The 27,247-nt window shown below is 37.0% G+C and overlaps 2 protein-coding genes across 2 annotated transcripts; both read right to left on the minus strand.

Annotated features, from left to right (window-relative positions):
- Positions 1–7,807: 7,807 nt before the first annotated feature.
- On the minus strand, positions 7,808–9,726 carry kcnj2b (potassium inwardly rectifying channel subfamily J member 2b). The gene has a single exon (XM_039662755.2). The coding sequence runs from the start codon at positions 9,427–9,429 to the stop codon at positions 8,098–8,100; it is 1,332 nt and encodes a 443-aa protein (XP_039518689.2). The 5' UTR covers positions 9,430–9,726; the 3' UTR covers positions 7,808–8,097.
- A 1,714-nt stretch (positions 9,727–11,440) lies between these two features.
- On the minus strand, positions 11,441–24,628 carry LOC120473073 (cell adhesion molecule CEACAM5). Its single transcript, XM_089128027.1, has 17 exons — positions 24,598–24,628; positions 21,795–22,061; positions 20,802–21,068; positions 19,596–19,860; positions 18,034–18,302; positions 16,807–17,073; positions 16,315–16,587; positions 16,114–16,242; positions 14,771–14,941; positions 14,406–14,687; positions 13,936–14,178; positions 13,727–13,849; positions 13,188–13,274; positions 12,779–12,835; positions 12,540–12,626; positions 12,212–12,268; positions 11,441–12,076 (listed from the first exon to the last, which is right to left on the minus strand). Exons 1-17 carry the CDS (start codon positions 24,626–24,628, stop codon positions 11,997–11,999), a joined length of 2,955 nt encoding a protein of 984 aa, XP_088984153.1. The 3' UTR covers positions 11,441–11,996.
- Positions 24,629–27,247: the final 2,619 nt, after the last annotated feature.

Below are 27,247 nucleotides of genomic sequence, written 5' to 3' on the forward strand. Positions count from 1 at the left end.
ATGATAAACGTTTTAAATGCATGGATCTATGCTACATTGTCTCATGACCTCACTGTGTTTGTGTAACAAAAAAGGTGGCTGCAAACAAAATCGCATATTTCCCTATTATAGTAGGCAAAAACAGTAGGCCTACGTGACAAAAGAAGTTTGTCCAAATTCACAGTACTCATAAAACAGTTGGTGAAAAGTGTATGACCAACTACTTCTGGAGAAATTCTGAAGTGTGCATAATGGACAATCTATCTATTAATGAGATATATTGTTTTTGGTTTCTCACACAGGTCAAGTCGAATGCATTTAAATGCGACAGAAATTAAAGTGTATTGAAGTCCCAATGTAGTCAATTTTATCCCTTAAAACTCACGTTTCATCCCTAAAAACGTAATATTTAAATGTTTTTTCCTTGAAAAAAAAAATGTGCATGCCTTTAAATAGCTTGAATGTAACTCTACACCCTTGCCTCATTTGTATGAAAGTAAAAGATCTGAGCTGGCCCGCTCTGGCCCAAGGTATTCGACGGGCCAGAAATCCTGGCCGTTGGCCCCGAGTAAGCCCCGATCAAGCCCAGGAATTGACAGTGGAAACGCGACTGGCCTTGGCACGCACTAGCACGGCTCGAACCTGGCCCGGCAGTGGAAACGCGGCTAATTAGTGACTTGCAACTTCTCGAATCTGTCACTGCAAATTTAAATTTCGCGCCTTGACTTTTGCTACTCTTTTCGCGATATAGACCATTTCAAGGACGTAAACAATAATAAACGCGTTGGAATGCTACTGCGCATGTCTGGCCCTGAATCGTTTTATTGGTTGGCGCCTAGCCAATCAAATGGGACTTTTTTACACGAAGATGTCACGAAACCCGCCTCCTCAAGGATGTTCTGAAACGCTAACATGGCTCAATGCATTAGACCATACACAGTAAAAGAAATAGACACAGCGACCCTATTGATTTCAACGGAGAAGACTAAAGCCCTATTTTTGCACTTCCTGCCTGATGTCTGAGCGACTGCGCAGACTCAAACCGAGCGTGATGACAGTCTGACAGTTGTAAATCTTTTAGCTAGCTGAGCCAAACCAAGTCTGAATCATCTAATTCCTCAAAAACATTGTTGAAATATTTTGTCGCGTTGCTTTTATGGGCTCTCTATCTATGGGCTTCTCCCTTGACTTTATGCCTGTCCCCCCAATGGGCCCATAGACAGTAAAAGATTGCCTGCAAGCTTCTCCTCCATACGGTTATGTTTCTATTGTGCGACATAAAGTTGCGTGGATATGACGCAATCATTAGCCTATTTTTTTTACAAAAATGGCTTCTACTGGGCTGTAATGTAAGATACAAGGTAATGGAGAATTTTAACCACTGTCGTGTTTCTTTAGAAATAAATAATGGACAAATTAAGTCTTTGGACGCCTCAGATGTATATTCGGCAGGTCCCGCTTCAACTTACGGCTGATGGATTACCCTCTTGCATAGACTGATTTAAAAGATTAATTATATTATCAAACCTACTAAACAGATTTAAGAAGTTGCAAGTGCCAGTTTGAGATTCCATGCGGTTCTATGAATATACAAATTAGCCCGGCCTCTACTCACTCACACCAGCTCAGAGATCCACTCATTGACAATAACATATTATCTTTATCGTATTGGTTAAAATGTAGTTTGTGATGTCAGAAACACCAGCGATTTTGAGCCTGTATTGTTTCAGAAAATACTCATAGTGTTGCCACATGAATTTCACCACAGGCGGACTTAAAGTGCACACAACGTGTTCTATATTGGCAATTGTATTATGTAATCTATGTGCATACATAAAAAGTGCATAGGCTACTTTTAGTAGTGTGATAGTGGTTCAGTGTCGCTAGAGATCATTAACGGAAACTGCTTTATGTAATCAGGGTTGGAGGGAATGTGTTTTCTGTCAATACTTCTCACTCAGGAAATGTCAGACTGTGGAGATGTTAACCGCAATGCAGTCTCTGCTATCTTGTATTTTGACATTTTAATCTTCATAATGCAGTTTGTGTATGAATAGCACTACACAGTCGGTGCAAGAATGCAGTTTAAATTCAGACAAATTAATATATATAAACTCACCTAAAGGATTATTAGGAACACCTGTTCAATTTCTCATTAATGCAATTATCTACTCAACCAATCACATGGCAGTTGCTTCAATGCATTTAGGGGTGTGGTCCTGGTCAAGACAATCTCCTGAACTCCAAACTGAATGTCAGAATGGGAAAGAAAGGTGATTTAAGCAATTTTGAGCGTGGCATGGTTGTTGGTGCCAGAAGGGTCTGTCTGAGTATTTCACTATCTGCTCAGTTACTGGGATTTTCACACACAACCATTTCTAGGGTTTACAAAGAATGGTGTGAAAAGGGAAAAAACATCCAGTATGCGGCAGTCCTGTGGGCGAAAATGCCTTGTTGATGCTAGAGGTCAGAGGAGAATGGGCCGACTGATTCAAGCTGATAGAAGAGCAACTTTGACTGAAATACCCACTCGTTACAACCGAGTAGGGATGAGTCACGATCTTCGAATGGTCGAATAGTCGAAATGCGTTCGAACTTCGATCATAAAATAGCTTTTTCGAATATCGTTATATTTTCGTGCAATAATTCCAATGTGTATTTAACATAATTGACGCAGCGCCTACTGGCACAGATCGCGGAGCAAGGTATTTTCCTGTTAGGGACACAAGGTGTCACTAACATGCATGAAACCCACTACTGGGCGATCTAGGATACCAGCTTTTTGAACATAGTGTAAACAAACAACAGAAGAAGAGCACTGTCGTGAATGCACTGAATCGGGAATCGGGAGAAATGCCTACTGAACCACCGGCGGCTAAAAATCCACAAAATGACGCCCTCTCTGCTGCAGCGATTGCGGTCTTGTTTGGCGAGGATAACATCGAGCAGACAGCAACAGCGACAACCGAACTCTTGCAATACTGCCAAGATACAGTATGCCCACCAATGAACGCTGATCCCATAACATGGTGGAAGGCCAACGCGAAGAAATATCCCCGCCTGGAAAAGTTAGCAATCTCCTACTTGAGTGTGCCTGCGACATCTGTGCCATCCGCGCGGGTGTTCTCCGCGGCTGGACTAATCGTCAACAGGTTGCGCTCGCGTCTCCTTCCAGAACATGTTGATGACGTGCTAATTTTTCTGAACAAGAATATGACATAAGCGTTATGCTATGAATAGTTTATCTTCATCGAAACGAATTTGTTTAAAAAGTCGGCTGTTGCCGGTTACAAGGCAGGTTCGCATAAAAACATTATTACATGATATTATTTTTTGATCGAGCGAGCATCTGGTTTGTCGATGCAAAATCGTTTTTTGTGCTTTTAGTTTTTTCTTCTTCCAATTATTCTTCTGTGTTAAAAAAATGACGAAAACATGTCACTTGTTCAATTAATAAATCGCTAAAGATGGAATTAGCCTCCCTTTCTGTTATTGTGTGAGTGCGTTTTTTTTTTTTTCTCCGATTTTCGAACGATAATCGACTTTTGCTCCTCGATTTTCGAATGCCATTTTTGGCAGAAATTCACATCCCTACAACCAAGGTATGCAGCAAAGCATTTGTGAAGCCACAACACACACAACCTTGAGGCGGATGGGCTACAACAGCAGAAGACCCCACCGGGTACCACTCATCTCCACTACAAATAGGAAAAAGAGGCTACAGTTTACAAGAGCTCACCAAACACAGTTGAAGACTGGAAAAATGTTGCCTTGTCTGATGAGTCTCGATTTCTGTTGAGACATTCAGATGGTAGAGTCAGAATTTGGCGTAAACAGAATGAGAACATGGACCCATCATGCCTTGTTACCACTGTGCAGGCTGGTGGTGGTGGTGTAATGGTGTGGGGGATGTTTTCTTGGCAAACTTTAGGCCCCTTAGTGCCAATTTAAATGCCACGGCCTACCTGAGCATTGTTTCTGACCATGTCCACCCCTTTATGGGCACCATGTCCACATCCTCTGATGGCTACTTCAGGATAATGCACCGTCACAAAGCTCGAATCATTTCAAATTGGTTTCTTAAACATGACAATGAGTTCTCTGTACTAAAATGGCCCCCACAGTCACCAGATCTCAACCCAATAGAGCATCTTTGGGATGTGGTGGAACGGGAGCTTCGTGCCCTGGATGTGCATCCCACAAATCTCCATCAACTCAAGATGCTATCCTATCAATATGGGCCAATATTTCTAAAGAATGCTTTCAGCACCTTGTTGAATCAATGCCACGTCGAGTTAAGGCAGTTCTGAAGGCAAAAGGGGATCAAACACAGTATTAGTATGGTGTTCCTAATAATCCTTTACGTGAGTGTATATATTAAACTGTATTTTTTATGAAGCTGCTTTACCGACTGTTTACCGATTTCTATGGTCTCCTTGTATCACCAATATATATCAGATTGACCATCATAGACGTTGGGGACTGAAATAGGGGATCCTGAATGATCCTATAAATATGTGGGTAGCTCATGGACAGGTTCATTGGAATTTCACAGTGAGTCACAGAGTGTTTTAACTTTGTTTTGAAGTTAGCATACTGTTTAAATGGCATTAATGAAATTGCCTTCTGAATTTTCCAGTTATATGGCTAGCAACTGATTTAACGCAAAGTTTTTTTTAATTTCCTCTCTAAAACACAATGCAGCTCTAAATGATTTGAATTGTAACAAATGACATATTAAAATGTTAGTAGCGCAGCCCGTGGATCAACCCTTATTGGAATTTACCAACCCATATACGCCACCATGAAACACTCAACACTTTTGTTTGCAGACTCAATGCAAACAAAAATCAGATACATGATCGAGTGAGAAACACATTGACGCATTTACTAACATGCATTTAATCTACTTCACTGGTCTGTGAAACTGTGCGTCATATAGTTTTCACTGCCCAGCATGGTAGAGGGATAATCCTAATCTCAAAACCAGACTTCCTTCATCAGGAATAACATAAGAGATTAAACCTAATAACTGTAGAGGGACTACACCTGAACTGAGACTGCACCGTTAAGAACTTTCACTGCAACAGCTGCTTCATATTACCTTATGCGTACTTTATTTTGTAGCTCGGATTATGAAGGCTTTGAACTCGCTTGAGAGGGATTTGTGGCACAGAAATACTTATTCTTATATAAAATAATACTTGTTCATTAAAGTGATAGTTCACCTTAAAGTGACAGTTTTCAACCTGTATGAGTTTCTTTATGCTGCTGAACACACAAAAAATATATATATTTTGAAGAATGTTGGCAATCAAACAGTTGATTTTAGTGGCAGTCAATGGGAACTGTTTGATTGCCAAAATGCTTCAAAATATATTTTTTGTGTGTTCAGCGGCAGAAGGAAACTCATACAGGTTTCGGAACAAAATATGGTTGATTAAAATATGACAGAATTTTTGGGTGAACTATCCCTTTAAGTATCTGATGCTCAGTGAAATACAGTCAACTGATTTTTTCTTTCCTAGTAAAGAGGACATGTCATTGGATAATGTGGAAAATTGCCTGAGGGAAAAATCAGACTTTCAGCATAACAAAATCCAATCCTCTCATTGCATCTCCTGTGTCCAATCGATTCTCTGTTTACACAAACTAGGGTCATGGATTCAAATGAGTCAAGCCACACGGTCCTTGCCTGGATGATCCTCAATGTCAACTTCATTTACAGTCGAAAAGCGAATTAACTTCTTCTCTCTCTTTAAATGTATTGCAGCACACATCCTTATGTGATGTCATCATCTGGAATGTCGTAGGATTACATAATATTCGATGTGATAAAAAAAAATACATCTTTATATCAAATATGCAACAGGCAAGGAATATTAATAATAATATATTTGTCAAAGACATTAATTTTTGCATTTTGAGAACTTACCAAAACGTAATTACGCATAAAACCAAACAATTACAAATATGGACTGGACAAATCAGGCAAACTTGTGCAGATGATCACACAGCAGATTATATTGTTAATCAATAGTAACCTTTATTGTGATTTATTTTGATAGCTACTGTCACAGTCGTATACATAAAAAAACTCATTAGATATTGTTTCCCTACTGTTTCTGGTTTTTAAATACCAGCATTGTAAGTCATTATTGCTTGGGTTTTAACATGTCATACAAAACAAATAGTATTTTTTTTCTCTCATTTTGTCAACATATTCATATTTTATAACCTTTCCTCAATAGCAGCAGATAAATAACATTCGAGCCTTCATTCATAAACGTTAACATTCATGTCTTCAGTCACTGAAGCTATATTGCACATCGAAAGGACATATACTGCTACGAACATGACATTCTTTACATATTATTCAAAGATTTGCTGTAGTGTATTTACAACTCTTTGACCGCTCATACTGTATGAATGCCAGATTTCCTCCAAACCCTGAGATGTTGAGTGTGCTTTGACAGACCCTGTGTGGAACTGACTGACTAGCTTTACGTTTACTAAGTGACCTAGATTAGCTTATACGGTCATTAAAATGGATGGCTAATCTTCAGTACTGATATCGTAACACATTTATTTGCATACAGAAGTATATTTATAGAAAGAGGAAAGACCTATGTTAAGAGACCAGCTCATTAACAGGTTCTTTTCATTGTTTCCAGCTAAAGTTTTCAAATAATCTGTGAACACATAGCTGTTCACGTACTGTCAATAACAGCCACAATTGAAACGTGAAATATGGATGCTGGGGTTTTAACTTTATGCTCATTTTTCTTGAATTGTGTCATCATTGCGGTGAGTTTTAAATGCTCAAAAATGTCTCTATTGACGGTTTAATTTCCAAGACGAGATCAAAAGGAAACATTTGGTTCTCATCTTCACTACCGGCTTCATTGCACCGCATCTGCTTTTGAAGTCAAACATGAGTTCATCACGACACAAGGTATTATCTTGAATGTACTAATAGTGTGCAAGGACAATAGGGCAAAATAGTCAGCAGTCTGTCCTGTAAAATCATTGTGACTTGTAAAATTATAGCTCTGCTCCAAAACCTAGTGAGCTACATACTTAGACAGCATGTTACGCATTCATAGACTGGCTTCACGACGTGTGTAAACATTATGCTACATTAGGAAACTACTCTAACCAATTTCATATCATGCATTTGTATGCCTTTTAGAGCACTGCATCATTAGCAACATGCTAATGTGAAACTTATTTACTTTCACCTTATATAGAACCTTTTTGGCATAAAGGGCTCTTTAAAATTGAGTCAAGGGGCCTCATTTATAAAACGTTCCCACAGCATATGCTAAAATCCATGCCAACATTCATATTCATAAAAACGTTGTTTTTTTTTTTTTGATGTGGAAACGTTCTTAGCGCCCATCAGGGTCTAAGCAGACGTACGCACTTCTCCTTGTGGCAGAGAGTCATAAAACTGGTGGTATTTGGAAATCTAAGCAATTCTTGCCGCTCGCCCTTCTCAAGTAAAGCATTTGGACATTGACTGGTGCTCTATTAAATGTTAATGACATTAATTAGATGCCATTTACAAGGTGGATATCTGAAACCATTCAGCCGCCATTCAAGATCATTCGCAATTTATTCATTTTACATCTGGCAGAGAGGTATTCGTTCTCTAAATCACACCTACAGACATTTGAGAAATTATCGTACGATCAAATGTAGGGTGGTTTCTACGCAGCATTTTATAATGAGGCCCAAGAACCCTATTCTATATAGAACGCCATTGAATAATATTTTCTAGGAGTGGATTTTTTTTTCTAAGCCATATTGAGTTACTGTGATTGGTTTGGAATTGGCTTACTTGGTTTGGAACAGAGCTTTTATTATCTATAACATATGCCAATCTTGTCTATATTACAAATTGATTGTGAATAAAGTGTCAGAGTACAAGTTCATGTTTGTTGACCTTCATAGATAAGTCAACGTGAATGTTTCAAGACATCTGCAACCCAACCTTTTGGGTTCCTCTCAAATCAATGGCAACATGCTCTCAAAACAGCAGCAAAACAGCCTTTCCTCAGTCATTTGTACGCTATCCATTTGCTGTACATCAACGCCATCCCATACAAAGCAGATTCATATCTCTGGCTGCTGTCTTAAAGGTTTGAGTTGGAGTGGTAAAGTATCCTGACTGGAAGCCGTGCTTTTGACGTCATCAATATTGGATCCTTCCAATGCCACACTGTCTCTTTTGATGTTATGCTGGTCCTCTTCGTCATTCTCATCATCGTCGTCGTCATCCTCCGTTTCCTCTTTATCCATGAAGGCTACTTCGTTCTCATAACAAAAAGAGTTCGAGCTGGATGTGACGTACTTCTTTTCGGCCAAATCTCGAGCGCTGCATTGAGGCGTGCTGGGGACCTCGTATGTGCTCTCAAAGTGCGAATAGTCCACTTTGTAATGATTTTTATCCTCAAAAAGGACTGGCTCAAATCGATGACCCCACAGGATTTCACTCGTCACGTAAGAGCTGCGACACTGGGTGGTCATGGCCGTGGCTTCCACCATGCCCTCCAAGATCACGACTATCTCCAGCTCTGAACTTTCCAGGTCCTGTTTGCTCATTTCATAGAATGGACTGTCCTCATCAATCTCGTGGACGATGGTGATGGGGGACACTAAAAATATACGGTCAACGCCAGTGTCGAATCCGACATCAACATCTAGCTGATCCAGCGGGATGAACTCGCCTTCAGCGGTGGTGCGAGATTTAAGCAGCTGGGCGCGAACGTGAGCTTCCACCAGGTGGCTTTTCCGTAGGTTCGCGACCCTCCACATCAGACACAGTTTACCGTCCCTCATGGCTATTGTGGCATAGTGACTGAACACAAGGGTTTCATTTCTTTTCTTAGGTTTGGCCATCTTAGCCATGACCGCACCAATAATGAAGGCATCAATGATGCATCCCAAGATGCTCTGGAAAACCACCATGAAGACAGCAAGAGGACAGTCCTCCGTTACATATCGGTAGCCATATCCAATAGTGGTTTGAGTCTCCACGGAAAACAGGAAGGCTGCCGTGAAGCTGTCGACGTTCGAAATGCAAATCTGCTCTTGATTCTCCAAGTCCCCGGACGAAAGTGCAATAAACCAGAACATTAATCCAAAGAGAAGCCAGGACAGCAGGAAGGAGAGGCAGAAGAGGACCATCATCCAACGCCAGCGGATGTCAACGCATGTCGTGAAGATGTCAGCCAGGTAGCGCTGGCCTTTTTCACTCATGTTGATGAACTGCACATTGCAGTGTCCGTCCTTGTTGACGAAGCGGCTTTGTTCTTGGTGCTGCGAGTGCACTTTGCTGCCCACGTTTCCATTGCCGAAGCCATTTTGCACAGCGATGGGGGACAGCTTCATCCCGGCTTCTTCCGAGGAAACTATGCTGTACCGGTGGGCTCTCACACTTCCCATCACTTCCGAATGAGGGGGCTGAGCCTCGTCTGCTTTGGACAACAGTCTGAGTTTTTGGAGGACACGTTGGAGAAACACCTTCGACCTCTCACATGGACCAACGCACAAACAAAAATCAGGATTTCCTTGAAATCAAGCCAGCAATGAGATGGATGTCGCAAAGAAACAATGTTTCGGGCTACGAGGATCGCTCCTCTTCCATGAAAAGACTGGACATCGTCTGCAAAACTGGGCTGAGAAAATAACACAAAGTAAGAGTTTGAAGGAATGAGACTGAGGACTGAGACGACGAAGCTGGCAGTTCAGTTTGACATAAAACATAAAAGGACATAAAAACTGTTTTAAAGTTTAACTGTCAAGGTCAAAACAAATACATTTCAGTGCATGCAAAGCCATTTCTCCTTTGGCCAACATTAATATCAAGGGTGATATAACACTTGACATGACCTGACATAGCTATGTATAGATTAGACACAGATGTAGATTAGAGCTGCATATTCAGTCAACAACTGATACACAACATGATGACAATGACAATAATGACTTGTCTTAATGACAATAAGATTCATTTTTTCTAATACGATTTAATTTCTACAAAATAATTAATGATATTGTCATGTGCCATTCAATACTCTCTAAATGACATGGGGAGAAAAATACATACTATTCTTCATCCCATATCCAATGTTTGAATATTTTTCATGAAGGAAAGTAAAAAGTTTCATGTCATCTACCCATTTTTCGTTTGTAATTTAAGATAATCTTGTGATTATCTGTTATTCTGTTTTGGTCAAGTGGAATCAAGGCATATAGGCAGATGGAAATACGTTATGTAAATACACTTGATTCTCCTTTTTTTCTTTTCTCAGATGAGATCAATACAGTGTTGTTTGCTATTTCAATATGACTATTTCCAAGTAAGATAACCTTATAGATCAGTTTGGATTATATGTTTCAATATATTACTATATTATATTACTAAATAACTATTTATGAATCTAGAAAATAGAAAATCTAGAAAATAGTAACACATATATAATAATATATTATTAAAAAGTGTGGCATATTAAAGATAGTGAATCTAGTAACAATTAAACAAAGATATCTAGATCATTCGCACAATGCACCTAAAGAACACTTTAAATGGGTTTAGGCAACAAAAACAGATGGCATAACATTTGTCGAACAAGTTAAAATTGTTTCTCAATAAAAAATGATCTAAAACTGCCCGTGAGAAATTTTGGCAGAAATAATAGCTATCTCTAATGAGTTCAAAAGCAGTTAAGCTACTAGTGATCAAATATATCGAAGCTTAAAACTAAATCTAAACAAAACAAAAACGAAGCTTACCATCCAGAGTTCAAGAACAACAGAAGTTTAGATCAGCACATTTCAGCAGATTGCAGTTGTTGCTATCCGGTGGCATATCCGTCAAACGCTATGGGACTTGATGGTGGTTTCGATCATCTCACTCAGTGTTGGCCAAAGCTCAAGCCGATCGAAGAAGAGTTTGAAAAAGCCTGTTAATCTCCGCCCAGACTGTCGGGTCAGACAGCTGTGATCATTACAGCATCTCTCACTGTAATCATCATAACATGATGCCATAATCAGCAGCTTTACAGAAATGAGGCCAATATTATCATTTCGTTTTCATTGTTGTGAAGTTTTCCAGACAAACTGATGTAGCTATTTTGATACTCCCGAAATCAACATGGAAGTAAAGTATATGTTTGTTTAAAATCGTTCGTTCGATCTGTTCAGAGATGTTGTTTTGTTTGTTCCGCTTAACACCATCGTTTCTACGACCAAGCCTTCACGAAGTTAACCTAGCAAGGAACTGTGCCTGGATGAAAGAAATGATAATAACAATAACGTTGGCTAATGAGAATATTTCATGGTATTTGTGGTATTTATTAATGTGGTATTTATTAATTAATGGGCTGAAGAATTTCTGAGTAAATTTGGGGTTAAGATGGTTTTTTTAACGTTTTTGAAATAAGACTCTTATTCCTAAGGAAAAGTAATTTATTTGATAACGAAATAAAAGTAATGTGAAATATTATTACAATAACAGTAAAAGTCGGGGGGAAACCCCAAACTTTTGAATGGCACTGTAGGCTTACAAAAGTGAGAACACATTTCTAATAGCCAACACTCAAAACCTTTTTTTTTTTTTGCGAGCATAGCTGGAAGTAGTTTTACTATGTGTGTTTATATTTAAAGACAACTTGTCCAGACATGGAAATCACAATTTTAACATTTTGTTACAAATACATTTTTGTACAAATACATTTAAGAAAACAGAAATAAAAAAAGTTAACTTGGTCCCTTATTCATTAGTCAGAAAAGAAATAGCCCTCAGTTGTCAAATGATAAGCTGCTGCTGTTGCTCAATTAACCAGTATAAAACGCAGTACTAAACAATACAAGCTTATTTCTAGTGAATAATCATCTCAATGCTTTTCAAATATTAACATGCATAGTCTCTGAAGCACATGAAGAGTTACTAATATTAAGTTCTGGCAAATCTATTGCCTTGATCTTTTCACTTCTCAACCATAAACTCATCAGATTCCTGATTGAAAGTTTTTTTTCCTCCGGTCATCTTTTTTAACCTGAGCATACGTCACATCACTGGATCCAGCATCTGAAAATATCAGACAATTCAAAATGCACATTTATCATTTTTATGTGGTTTACCCCTATAAATAACTTCCTTACAGTAGATTCTCAATAATGTGTGTACATTTTTAGTGGTTGATGTTTTTATTTTGACACTCACTTTGATCCGTTTCCAGCTTCAGTTTGGAGTAAATGTCGTCATTCCCAGCGTTATTGCCTAGAAGATGCCAACAGTTCATATCACTAGTGCTTACTGTACGTTCAACAGTGCTATGAAATATGGTATTATAACATGTTGTTAAATAACACACTATTTAGTGTATCATAATTTTACAGAAAATCATTTTATTTTGAAATGACTAGACCAAATGACCTCAAAATACACAGTTTGCATGCAATGACCTTTCTGGATCAGGTCTGTGTCACAATGTACAGCAACAAAACCACATCATAATATCATAAGAGCTGAGACTTTTGTTTCCATTTACCTTTGTTTTCTTTCTTTTTCTTCTGTTTCTTTGTTGGTTTGAGTTCAATCTCAGCATATGTGATCTCAGTCGGCTCACTTGCACCGTCTACAATGAACATCAGAGAAAGAAATAAAGACACTTTGTTTAACTTTGCTCTGAAAAAATGACAGTGATACAAAAAATGGATTTGATTTCCAATTTATTTAGAAAAGAATACTCATCATAATGACATTAAATACATGGACATCATTAATTACCTGTGCTTATTTCTTTATTAATATTTGGATCAACAGACTCATAAATATGTGATGTTCCTGTAATAAATTAATACATTAATTAATTTTCAATTATACATACATTTTTTAAATGAAATCTTATAAATTCAATTCTACAGAAAAATAATATTTCATGCTGGCACACACACACACAAAAAGACATAATATTTCATACAGAAAATAAAATAATTTTTTTTATACAGTTTTGGATCAAATAAAGCTAAATGACAAGTTCAAAATATGTAAATTTAAGACACAAAATTTCATCTTAAACTTTAGAAGAGTGAAATATAATCTGTGAAATCTATCCTGTTAGTCAAAAGTTGTACCTAAGTGTCTTTTATCTGAGCTTGTAAAGATTTCTGTATGAATGCAATGAGTAAAGACTGACCGGACAGCAGTGTCGTGTATCCGGCATCCCTCTGGTTGCCGTGACTGATGTTCTGCTGATGACTGACAGGAGACTCAGATCTCACACCTGGTCAAACAAAATATATGTGTAAAATCTCTTTCATGTAATGACAAAGTTTTTATTTATGAATCACATTATGTGTCCAAAACATTAAGCTCCCTCACTGCCTGCTGTCTTAATAGGCAGAAAATTAAACCTGATAAATGACTCATTGGAGAGTTTACAAATGCAGTAACTCTGTATGTCAAACAACTATGGACAAGATGGAGGCTTCAATGAGTTTCAATGATTTCAGTATAGATGACATACATATTTATCATTACTTTTCAGCATCGAAGAAACAAATTATGGTTTCCTAGCCTGACCAGCTGCAATAACCAGCAAACATCAGCTTTACCAGATTAGTAAACCAGCTAAGAGCAGAAAACCAGTTTAGACTGATGTAGTTTGGCAGTTCACAAGCTTTAAACAGAGGTATGAAAATCTGTCACTGAGTTTGGATATGTCAGATGACGAACCTTTGTTGTTTCTGTAGCGCCACAGCAGGGCCAAGAAGACAATGAGCAAAAATACAACAGTCAGTCCTGCAGTCACTCCAATTATCGTGGGATTGACACCATTAGATCCTGAGGCTGGAGAAACTGAGATACATATATATTTTACATGTAGATTAGTGCTGTAAATCGTACATGAACATTTCATCTGTATTTGTAGTTCTTACTCTCACCTCTGACTGAGATCCAGCTCTTGGGAGACTCTCCTATCTTTGGGTGTTTGCAGTAGTAGAAACCCTCATGTGACTTTGAGACAGTCGGGATGATCATCTCTGTAGTTTGATTCTGGACGAGTGATCCATCTTTATAGAAATCAGCTCTGATGTTTGATCGGGTTGGATATTGATATAAACAGCGTAGAGTCAGATTACATCCTTCAGTCACAGGATGAACAGGACTCTCCAGAATCACACCAGCTACAGAAACACAGGAGACATGTAATATATGAACAAAATCATAATAAAAACAAGACAAAATGAAAAATAACGTAACCCTCATGGTTTCTGTGTTTAGTGTATTGCTATGATGGTCTGGCTGGTTGTTTACTGGTCAACGTCACACTACATCCTGCTCTTGTTTAATAAACCTGTGTATTGATTGTAAACTGTCAATGATAGTAATAAATGCATAAACACAGACTCACAGTGTACAGTGATATTAACAGGATGATAGTTCTCTCCAGATTCAGACTGACACCAGTAAACTCCAGTGTCTGATGTGATGGTGGGTCTGATTGTACATGTAGATCCTGTTTGTGATCCCCACACTGATGATGAACAATCTTCCAGCCCGTCTCTGTCTGTGTATCTTCTCACTGTCCATCCGTCAGAGTTACTTTGGTTTTCACAGCTCAGAGAGAGAGACACAGATGTGAAGTGTTGAGTTCTGCTGGGACTGATGATCAGAGACACTGGAGGAGAAACACCTGACAAGACAGTCACAGCATTAATTAGGAAAATCTGTCTTTATTAAATATGAATCAGTGATTTAAACTATACGTGAACTCACCAGTGACCCACATTGGTTGTGTTTTGCTGTGTATTGTGTAAATGGCTGTTTTCTCTCTCTCTGCTTTGCACACATAAACTCCAGTGTGATTTAGATGAGCAGAACTGACCGTGTATTTTCCTCCAGATCCTCTGCTGCTGTCTGAGAGGAGCTCATAATTATTCTTGCTCCCTGTATAAAGTGAGAATGTGTAGATTTCACTTCAAAGAACTACTGTCAAATCTGGCCCGTATAAATTACATTGTAACTAATCTTAATCCTGAATACACTGGTTCACATTGCTGTAACCCATATTACCCACTGTGTTTAGGTTGTTTTATTCAGGGTTTGTTTAGTGGCTCTTATATGTTGTTAAAGTGACTGTAATGAGGGATTGGGATCTCAAAGTAGGTTTCACTGCTTGGTGCCCATAGAAGTGTTGACCTTGATTCCCCTAATAATCTGTGTCTGGTTTGTAATGGCTAATTTTGCATTTACATTTATACAAGTTTCTTTTCTTTCATATATGATCTTTATTTTCTTTCATATGTTTTCTTTTATTTCATTAAGATGTGATAGATGTGTGTGTAACTTTTACTAACGTTGAAGAAGAGGTATTCGTGAGCATTTAAAGGGAAATATTCATATCATCTAACATATACTCATAAGCATTTAAAGGAAGATGTTCATGTAATCCAAAGGGCATTATTAAAGATATAACAAGCTGTTAGAAATGCATAAGTAATGTAAGCTTAGTGTGAGGACATATTGTTCTGTGTTTAATAACGAAGCAAGTAGTATGGAAACATTTTAATAGTTCTTTGTTTCTCAAGTGTGAATTGTATGTGTGAAGGGTTTTGATCAAACAAGAGATAAAGCGGAAAGGTGTGAGGTCGAACATTAGCTGCGACCGGGAGCTGACTGAGGGTGTGAAGTTGAGAGGGACATGAAGTACACAGGAAACTTAACACAAACGTCATTGTGCTGTCCAGGTCTACAAGAATAGTTAAGAGCAGCGCAAACATGTTTCCTTGCTAGACGGTGTAGGAGACAATCGGTAGCAAAACCAGACATAGCCTGCATTGTTTCCCTTTGTTTTCAGGTATATAAGGATGATGAGAAGGACTAGCCTTCGCCTTCACATGTAGACACTGTTCTGTATGTTGAACGCCAAAGATTGGATTTGTTTTCTTGCAAGAAAATAAACTTTTGATACTTTGACTTTTGAAAAGGTTTCCACTTGTCTTCTTCCTCCTATCTTTTCGAATAACAGAGAATCATTTCCACAACAGGTTTCAGACATATTTTTATATATTTCACTTCAATATAACCAGTTAGTTCATATGAAGCACGTTATAACTGACCTGAGACAGTTTGAGTGAACCAGCTGAATGTCCAGCCTGTAGAGGAGCCGTTAACCTCACAGATCAGAGTCACTGGATCTCCTTCAGTCAACCACTTCTGAGGAGAAACACTTAAAACTGCTTCAGGAACTGAAATAGAGATATCGCTCATTAATAACATGTTAAACGTGTGTGTGTTTATGAAGAGATGATCAATCTCACCTGATACTGTCAGTGTAACTTTATCACTGAATAGTGAACTGCGTGATCCTCCGGTCTCTGCCCCATAACAGGAGTATTTTCCTGTGTGAGACTCAGTAACAGAACTGAATGTGTGTTCCTGTCCTGCACTGAAAACACTTCTTGAACCGTCTTTATACCAGTTGTACCTCCAGCTAGTGACTCCTTCACCATATATGTCACATCTGAGAGTGACTGTCTCTCCTCTGAATACATGATGATCAGGTTTAATGGTCACTCTGGGTTTTGGTCGTTCTGTTGAAAAGCAAAAATAAACATAGAAAATAATGGGATAATAAATAATATAATAAAATAAATACAAATAATAAAATTTGCTGTTTTTTATTGTACCAACAGTTACAAAACACTAAATCAAGTTAAACTGAAGTGTTGTTCTCTATGTATTTACTTTCATATAAATAATTTTTCATATAGTGTTTTCAAAGCTGTTCATTATGTGAGGAAAACACTTGCCATGTATTGTCACTGCTACTGGTTCACTGTAATCTGTGTAATATCCTCCTCTTCTTGCTCTGCATCTGTACTTTCCTCCATCAGAGACTTTCATAGGATTGATAGTTTTAGTTTTAGTTTCAGCTTCAGGAGATTCAGTGTTTGAGTCTTTACTCCAGAGAAACTCCCATCCATCCCATGACTGATCCAGCTCACATGTTAGAGTGACTGAGTCTCCAGTGAACACTGAACTCTGTGGCTGAACAGTCAGAGTCGGTTTGGGAACATCTGTCAATATAAAATCATTGGGAATTTAGGAGGATGAGCTCTGAAACCTTTTCAACAGAATATCTCATTCTTCACTGGCAAATTATTAAAGTATTTTGATTTCATAGACAATGCGAGAAACATTACAGGGTCAAAAAAGCCAACATTATGAGACAATAAATATGGGACGAAATCTTGAAAGACAATAAAAGGTTCAAAGCCACAATCTTTGTGTTGATAATCCAGAGCTGGACTCCCAGTGTCACACCACCAACATCTACACCAGCAGTCAAAGACACACTCCATTCAACAAAGTTTTGTGCCTTTGCAGCAGTTCAACATGAACATTTAAAATGATACAATAGATGATAGTGTTGGATAAACTGGTATAGTTTCTGACCAGTAGAGATCAATGGAAGCAAATATTAAATATATCAATTCAAAGACAATCTTTGGTTTTGGATGATATTTGTTCAATGTTGCACATGATGGAAAAAAATGAATGCGTTGGGAGTTATATAGTGATTTCTCAACCCAATTCAATTTTAAATATGAGAGAAAAGATTGTATGAAAGATTGTTATTTAAAGTATTACATCTTAATTTAGGCAAAATAAGTCATATTGATGAGGTCTAATCCTCAAACGGTCTAGTACTCAACTAATACTTTAATGAAAGTTAGTTGACAGGTGCAGTTTTACTCAAAGTCAACACAATATCTGGGAAAGGGGAACATCAAAATAAAGTGTTACAAATTATTATATTTCAGTCTGTAAGGAATTCAATTTGAAAAAGAAAAATCATCATTGATATAAATCATGACTTCTTTTTAGTGTGTTATTTGGTAATGGATGTGAAAAACCATAGTTGAGACTTGGTTTGAAGATCATGTGAGATAATTTTGGTTTAATTTGAATAAGCGAATCGCTCATTAAAAACATGTTAAACGTGTGTGTGTTTATGAAGAGATGATCAATCTCACCTGATACTGTCAGTGTAACTTCATCACTGCGATGTGATCTGCGTGATCGCCCGGTCTCTGCCCCATTACAGGAGTATTTTCCTGCGTCAGACTTAGTAACAGGACTGAATGTGTGTTCCTGTCCTTCACTGAAAACACTGGTTGAACCGTCTTTATACCAGTTGTACCTCCAGCTAGTGACTCCTTCAACATATATGTCACATCTGAGAGTGACTGAGTCTCCTCTGAATACATGATGATCAGGTTTAATGGTCACACTGGGTTTTGGTCTTTCTGTAGAAAGACAACAATAAACAATGAAATAATGAGATAAAATTGTAAATAAAAACAATAAATTGTGTTTGAACTTTTGTATTGTAAAACACTTAATCAGGTAAATTGAAGTGTTGTTCTCTAATAGTCACTTATTCTGTGTATTATGAAATCATTTGTGCGTTATGAAAGCAAACCGGTTTGGAAACATAGTATAAAACTGGCAAAAAGCTTGAGTTGTGAAAGTTTTTCATCAGAAGATCTCGTCCTCTTATAGTTCTAGTTCAATCACTGTCTCACAACAGCAACATCTCCAGCCGCAGTCAAAGAGACTCAACATTTAACAAAGTCTCGAAGTTCAGCAGTTTACATGAAAAAGAGTTGCAGAGATGAAACACATCATGACTACTTTGTTCAGGTGTAATATGATAATGGTTCAATTGAAAAATGTCAAATCATAAAATAAAAATCTAGCCGATAACTTTTGGGAGGCTTGGTGTAAAGCTCATATACAACCAATGTTGGCAAGAAGTGAAAACAGCTCACAAAATATTTTACAATATCTGACGACTGACTGAGACTTCAGAAATTGAAATCCTCATCTTCAATTTGAGATCAAGGAAAGGTTCTTGTTTTTAAGTTCAAAGTCAATCAAAAGAAAACTGAGGCCACACGTTTATTTCTTGACCCCTAAAAATCTGAACATTTCTGTGTCAAAATCAAAATAATTCACTTCTGTGGAGAAACACTTAAAACTGCTCTTGAAAAAAAAATCCCTTAATAATAACATGTTAAACGTGTGTGTGTTTATGAAGAGATGATCAAACTCACCTGATACTGTCAGTGTAACTTCATCACTGCGATGTGAAATGCGTGATCCTTCAGTCTCTGCCCCATAACAGGAGTATTTTCCTGCGTCAGACTCAGTAACACTGAATGTGTGTTCCTGTCCTTCTCTGAAAACACTGGTTGAACCGTCTTTATACCAGTTGTACCTCCAGCTAGTGACTCCTCCACCATTTATATCACATCTGAGAGTGACTGTCTCTCCTCTGAATACATGATGATCAGGTTTAATGGTCACACTGGCTTTTGGTCTTTCTGTAGAAAAACAAAAATAAACATTGAAAATAGTGGGATGATAAATAATATAATAAAATAAATACAAACAATAAAATGTGCTGTTTTTTATTGTACCAACAGTTACAAAACACAAAATCAAGTTAAACTGAAGTGTTGTTCTATTGAGTGTCTTATAAATAATGTTTCATATAGTGTTTTCAGAGCCGTTCATTATGCGAGGAAAACACTTGCCATGTATTGTCACTGCTACTGGATTACTGTATTCTGTGTAATATCCTCCTCTTCTTGCTCTGCATCTGTACTTTCCTCTATCAGAGACTTTCTCAGGACGGATAGTTTTAGTTTCAGCTTCAGAAGATTCGGTGTTTAAGTCTTTACTCCAGAGAAACTCCCATCCATCCTTTGACTGATCCAGCACACATGTTAGAGTAACTGAGTCTCCAGTGAACACTGAACTCTGTGGCTGAACAGTCAGAGTCAGTTTGGGAAAATCTGTCAATATAAAAGGTAATAAAGGTTCAAATCCACAATCTTTGTGTTGATAATCCAGAGCTGGACTCCCAGTGTCACACCACCAACATCTACACCAGCAGTCAAAGACACACTCCATTCAACAAAGTTTTGTGCCGGTGCAGCAGTTCACAACAATTAAAATGATAAAGTAGATGATAGTGTTGGATAAACTGGTATAGTTTCTGACCAGTAGCTGGTGCTGTAACCAAACCTGCAGCTGCTCAGATCAATGGAGGCAAAGCTATATTCACATCAATTCAATCAAAGACAATCTTTGGTTTTGGATGATATTTGGTTAATGTTGCACGATAACGATGACTGTTTTTGGAGTTATTGTGATTTCTTCACCCAATTAAATTTTAATTGTGAGAGAAAAGATTCTATGAAAGTTATTAGAAGGATTATTTTACCAATGATCAGTATGTTAAAAGAGTTTTTAACATAATCCATGCTCTTAATTTGAGCAAAATAAGTTATATTGATGAGGAGTGAGCACTTGTAAGATTATTAGGAATTGCCTTTTGCAGGAAAGCTGGTCATATAAGAAGAAATTACTTTTCATCATTTCAGTAGGAAATCAGTCAAGTAATTCAGAAGCAAAAATCTTCTATTTCCTCGTCTAACTAAACGTGCATTTTAAAATGATGTGTGATATTTATTGATGAAAGGAATTTCTAAGAATAAAATTGAATGTGGATTCAAACTCTAGCCAAATTTTTAATAATAAAATTGAATTGGTTGATCATTAACTTTTAAAATGTAATTTGGTTAAAACATTTTGATTTGGTAATGGATGTGAAAAACCATAGTTGAGACTTAGTTTTAAGATCATGTGAGATAATTTTGGTTTAATTTGAATAAGCAAATCGCTCATTAATAACATGTTAAATGTGTGTTTATGAAGAGATGATCAAACACACCTGATACTGTCAGTGTAACTTTATCACTGCGATGTGAAATGCGTGATCCTCCAGTCTCTGTCCCACAACAGGAGTATTTTCCTGCGTTAGACTCAGTAACATTGAATGTGTGTTCCTGTCCTCTGAAAACACTGGTTGAACCGTCTTTATACCAGTTGTACCTCCAGCTAGTGACTCCTTCATCATATACGTCACATCTGAGAGTGACTGTCTCTCTTCTGAATACATGATGATCAGGTTTAATGGTCACACTGGGTTTTGGTCTCACTGTAGAAAAACAACAAAAACATGAAATAATGAGATAAAATTGTAAATAAAAACAATAAATTGTGTTTGAACATTTTTATTGTAAAACACTTAATCAGGTTAGATTGAAGTGTTGTTCTCATGTCACTTATTCTCTGTATTATGAAATCATTTGTGCGTTATGAAAGCAAAATACTAATTTTCTGGTTTGGAAACATCGGTCAGTATAAAACTGGCAAAAAGCTTGAGTTGTGATCTCGTCCTCTTATAGTTCTAGTTCAATCACTGTCTCACAACAGCAACATCTCCAGCCGCAGTCAAAGAGACTCAACATTCAACAAAGTCACGAAGTTCAGCAGTTTACATGAAAAAGAGTTGCAGAGATGAAACACATCATGACTACTTTGTTCGGGTGTAATATGATAATGGTTCAATTGAAAAATGTCAAATCATAAAATAAAAATCTAGCCAATAACTTTTGGGAGGCTTAGTGTAAAGATCAACCAATGTTGTCAAGAACTGAAAACAGTTCACAAAATATTTTACAAAATCTGACGACTCACTGAGAGTTATTATCAAAAGAAAACTGAGGCCACACATTTATTGCTTGACCCCTAAAAATCTGAACACTTCTGTGTCAAAATCAACCACTTCTGTGGAGAAAGACTTAAAACTGCTCTGGAAAAGAAACCCCTCTTATTAACATGTCAAACGTGTATGTGTTTATGAAGAGATGATCAAACTCACCTGATACTGTCAGTGTAACTTCATCACTGCGATGTGAAATGCGTGATCCTCCAGTCTCTGCCCCATAACAGGAGTATTTTCCTGCGTGAGACTGAGTAACACTGAATGTGTGTTCCTGTCCTTCACTGAAAACACTGGTTGAACCGTCTTTATACCAGTTGTACCTCCAGCTAGTGACTCCTCCATCTTTTATGTCACATCTGAGAGTAACTGAGTCTCCAGTGAACACTGAAGTCTGTGGCCGTACAGTCAGAGTTGGTTTGGGATCTGTCAATATATAGTCAGTGAGATCAGAAGATGTGAATGTTTTTCAGCAGATCTCGTTCTCTCACTGGTAAACCATTAATACATTTTTATTTCACAAACAATGTAATAGAGCCGCTGGCAGGAATGACTGGAACAAACAAAGGGGACATTCATTCAGCAAAATGCAAAGAGTTAAAGGACAACAAAGGTGTAAAGACGCCCATATATAGAGTTCAAACCCACATCCTTTAGGTTAGGTGCCCTGAGCTCAACGCAGAGTTTCACACACACCAGCAGTCAGAGACACACAGTATCAGTTACTAAAGGGTTACACGTTGCTTTTGTTCAAATCACTTTGTTGTTGCAGGTTCAGCAACTCTAATTATTTTGTTTAAATCTGTAAACAAATGTCAAAAGATATTTTATATTTCAAAATTCTGCATACATTTTTTGGGGGGTGTTTTTGCTACACCTCAGAACCATGTTTGGTGTTACTCACAAGACATGAATCATTTATATAATGTTTAAAAAGCTGTATTTATAATTATGACACTCATTTCATTGCTGGTGTCTCAAGATGATGATGAGCGAAGACGGACTGAAGACGAGGTTATCAAATATAAACAGGCTTTTAATTACAAGAAGGCAGGCAAGACAGAGTGCAGAGGAATATAAACGTGACATAAACACTAAACCAACATCAACTGACAACTAAAGTCTGAACACAGAGGAACTGAATACAGAGGAAACAAAATAAATGACAAACAGCTGTGATGAATGAATGTCCAACTGATGAGTGGAGGGATGAATATAAACAAAGGAAAACATGTGTCCATGAAATCGAAACTAAAGGTGGGTGAGTGCAGGTGAGTGACATCTGGGGCCAGATTCACAAAAATCTTGTTAAATACTTCTACAGCATTTGTTAATATTTCTTAATGTTAATTTCAACATTTACTAACTTTATTAAAATCTTGTTAACATTAGTTAATGCACTGTGAACTAACATGAACAAACAATGAACAGCTGGATTTTGTATTAAATGACATCAAAAAAGATTGACAAAAACAGTAACAAATGCATTGCTCATGGTTAGTTCATGTTAGTTAATACATTAACTAATGTTTAATAAATGAACCTTATTGTAAAGTGTTACCAAAAAGAGGTTAAGAAAGTTCTTGAAATTAGAAGTTCATAATGTTCCTTCAGGGATTTAAGACAGGTTGGAGGTTATCCTGACTTTAAGAAGTTATTTATGATTTTTTTTTTTAAAACGTTCTTTTCAGGAATATGAATGGGATATTTTTATTATTATTAAACACTTTATTTTAAGGTGATGTAGTTACACTACATGTGCTTCGGCTACTATAGTAATACCAGTAAACTATGTATAATTGATTTACAAGTAAGTAACCCTAAACCAACCTAACTGTAACTCTGTAGTAATGTAGTTACTAATATTCCTCAGCACTTATTTGAGTAGGTAACAATGTCACCTTAAAGTAGTGTAAGTGTAACCAAAGTTTGTCTTAAGATCATCCTTAAAAAGAAAGTTGTGAATGTTTGGTGAATCCGGCCCCTGTTTGTAACAGAATTACACATTTGTGATGAAATTTATGAATCAAATTCACTCACCTTCAGTGTGTCCAAAGTGGATGTTTGAAATCAGCACTAAAAACACAAAGTAAACAACTAATAATAAATTGTATTTTAACTGTTCATTGTAAGGATCTTTAATCTCAGAGTCTGATTTTTTTTTTCTGTGGGATCTTCTTTGCAAAGTTCTTCCCGTGAAGTAGCTAACCGGCTGTGTTTCTCTTACAATGTATTTTATCTGTAAATTAGCTTATAAAGGTAGGTATAAAGGTCTGTCCCACAGACAGATATTTGGGTTCAGACTTTCTAAAGACAGACTAACATCATCAATTATTCTCTCCACTAGAACTTATTTTATGTATAAGAGAAATCTACACTGGCGAGCAGTGACAGTTCAGCCGAATACAGGACAATCTCAAAGTGATTACACTGTGAACATGGAGCTGATCAACTGTGTATTATACTTTAAACATTTTATAAATGCATATTCTTTCTTTGCTTGTGAAACATAATTTCACTCTCACACTTTCTCAGCTTCACAACACAGACATGTTTAATTTATCTTTAAGTCTTTCTTCTAATTGTCTGGATAGTGATTATGAGTGTTTATGTAAAAACCTTTTAGAGTCTGAAAACAGGGACAGTTATAACAATTAACTCATATAAACTCTCACTAACTGAATACTAGTGAACATCTACTGAAGACTTACAAGTAAATATCTGCTTAGTGCATCTCGACAGCAAACTGTACAAAACTAACCAACAGAAATAATTCAGCAAACACCAAAGCATTAAACCGAGTGAGTGACCAAACAGACTGACCCAAACATTTCTCTTTCTAACTGCTCAGACTCGTCTTTCACTCATATATCATGAACTAGAGCTGGATTTGAAGCTCTCAGAGCATGAAAATAAAATAAAATCAAGAAACACAATTATTTTCTGAGGAAATAATACTCACAGAGCAGAAGAGGAAGTTGACTGAGCTCCATACTGACTGAATAATGACTGACACTTAAAGACAGACTGAGTTAAAGCCTCCAGACTTCCTGATATACATAGTCAGATCTTTATTAACATAATAATGACAGATTAAAGACGACATTCAAATGTATCTCGTGTGTTACAGAAAACCTTTTGATGAAGTTGATACTCTTCGAAAATGTCACACAAGTTTCCTACTGAAATGTTGTGAATAGCATGAATTTGCCATTATGAGAAGTAATCATGTGTGTTAATGGAAAAGGAATCATAACTTTTATTTTAATTTTATTTTATTGTAATAATGGTATTCAATGTATTTATAACTTTATAAGTTAAGAAGCAGAAACTGGTGAACATCCGCGGTTCTGGTTAATGCCACTGATCTGAAAGAGAGGAAACCAAACCACAACTACCTTCTAATCTATCAGGCCTCTAACAATAAAGGTGTCAAGTTTGACACTTATATGTATATGTATGTCTCCTTGTGTTTGCAGTCCGGTGCTGTTTCGTCGTCGAATGTGCCTTTTGTTTTCCTAGATGCTGTTGACAAGTCCAGTCAAATCAAGTCTTTTGTTTGTGTTTGTTTATTTTTTTATATTCAGTAAAAGCCCATTTTTCCAGAGATTGAGTCCTCACTTCATCTCCTCAACCCTCGTCTGACAAATATAGTGAACTCAGCTCCAGTTCAAATAACAATTTTTTACTTTTGCAAAATCAATGTTTGAAAAGAAAAGAAATGCAATTTCTGTCGTACTGTCCTCAGCATTCGTTCTTGACAAAGGTCATAAATCTTTTTGTCATTTGCACATATTTCTCGTGGTGGAGAACTAAACTTTGAGGTGGGCTATGAACAACAAGCTCATCAATGGCAAAAAAAAGTGCAACACGAGATTACACATGTGCAACATGGTGCGTCTATTGCAATCTCTAAACTCCGGCCAGTTGATAATACCGAATATCGAAATTGAAAACTCTGGAACAATCTTCCTAACATTGTCAGGGAAGCAGACACACTCTGTCAGTTTAAATAGTTTAAATCTAGACTAAAAACACATCTATTTGGCCTAGCATAACACACTAGCGTAACACACTATACACTGATCCTCAACATCTCGTCTCCAATCCAACGTGATTACATCGACATACTTCGACAGGTGCCTGAAAGACTGCTTTTGATTTTCTGTTCCTGTGTGTTCTGTGACATAAATGTAATACAATAGAAATTGTAACATAATTACTTAAAGGGATACTCCACTTTTTTTGGAAATATGCTAATTTTACAACTCCCCCAGAGTTAAACAGTTGGGTTTTACCGTTTTTGAATCCATTCAGCCGATTTTCTGATATTTAGAAGAATAGCAGTAAACTGAAAGTTTATGGTCTCATTGATTTCCATAGTAGGAAAAAAATATACTATGGAAGTCAATGAAATCAGAAACTGTCAGTTTACTGCTATTCTTCAAAATATCAGAAAATCGGCTGAATGGGTTCAAAAACGGTAAAAAACAACTGTTTAACTCTGGGGGAGTGGTAAAATGAGCCTATTTCCAAAAAAAGAAGAACTGAATAACTTAATAACTTACAGTAAGAAGCAAAAACATCATGCAAGATGATTCAAAAACAGGTTTATTGAAACAATCCAAAACAATAATCTCTAAAAATCTCTCTCTCTCTCTGTGACTGACCGTAACTCAACTCCACTTTCTGTTTGACTCAGGAGTGTGTGCAAGTTGCAACTGTGCATGTGTGTAAATTATTCTACTGGACAAAAACCTCCTTGATGGTATTTATGCAAAATATACAGCCGACTCAGTGTATGTGTGTAAAGAACATGTTGACTCTGATTATTGATTATTATCGAATCTCCATATTGACTCTGATTGAGAATATTCACACATAGACACACACAGATGAATGTTTTAACGCTTGGTGAGCCAGAAACTGCACAAGACACATTTATCCTTCACTTCCTTTGGCTTTGAGTTGCTAAAGGCTTCATGCAGACAAACAGAAAAGTTTTCACAGACTGTGGCGTCAGAAACTTCACCTCTGGCTTTCAACATTTTCTTTGCAACTGATCTTCTCTGAAACCTCATCAGTTCCTCTTTTAAAACACTTTCTTCACTTTATCTGTCTTTCTTTTCCGCTGATCATTCTGTACAATTATTAAACAGAAACTGCTGTTCATACTTGCATGTAAGGGGATTGTTGTAACACTCTTTAAAGGGATCTTCAGCTGAACAACGGCACTATTTTTTTGTAAAGGAATCATGCACAAAACATTTGTGTGAGAATATAAACTGCATTTCCTTAATGAGTAAGATATAATCTGAAGAAAACTGTTAGAAAAGACAATTATCATCTAAATTGTAGAATAACTAATTTAACGGAGAGACTGAGTATGAAAGAGGAAGTGCTAGAAAGATAAACTGGTGTGAAGAGAAGCTCGTATCAGTTGTCGGATCTTGTTTATTCGTGCTTAATGCAGAAAGAAACTCAACACATAAGAATCTGAATTAGTGATGTTTGCTAAGTGTCGATCATTGTTCACACTCGGGTCACAGGTTTTTCATAAATCTCTAACATGATTACAGGTTTTCTCAATCACTTAGACTCAAATATATTAG

Source organism: Pimephales promelas, chromosome 3 (genome assembly GCF_988280905.1).
Source record: "Pimephales promelas chromosome 3, fPimPro1.hap1.1, whole genome shotgun sequence".
Classification (NCBI taxonomy): Eukaryota; Metazoa; Chordata; class Actinopteri; order Cypriniformes; family Leuciscidae; genus Pimephales; species Pimephales promelas.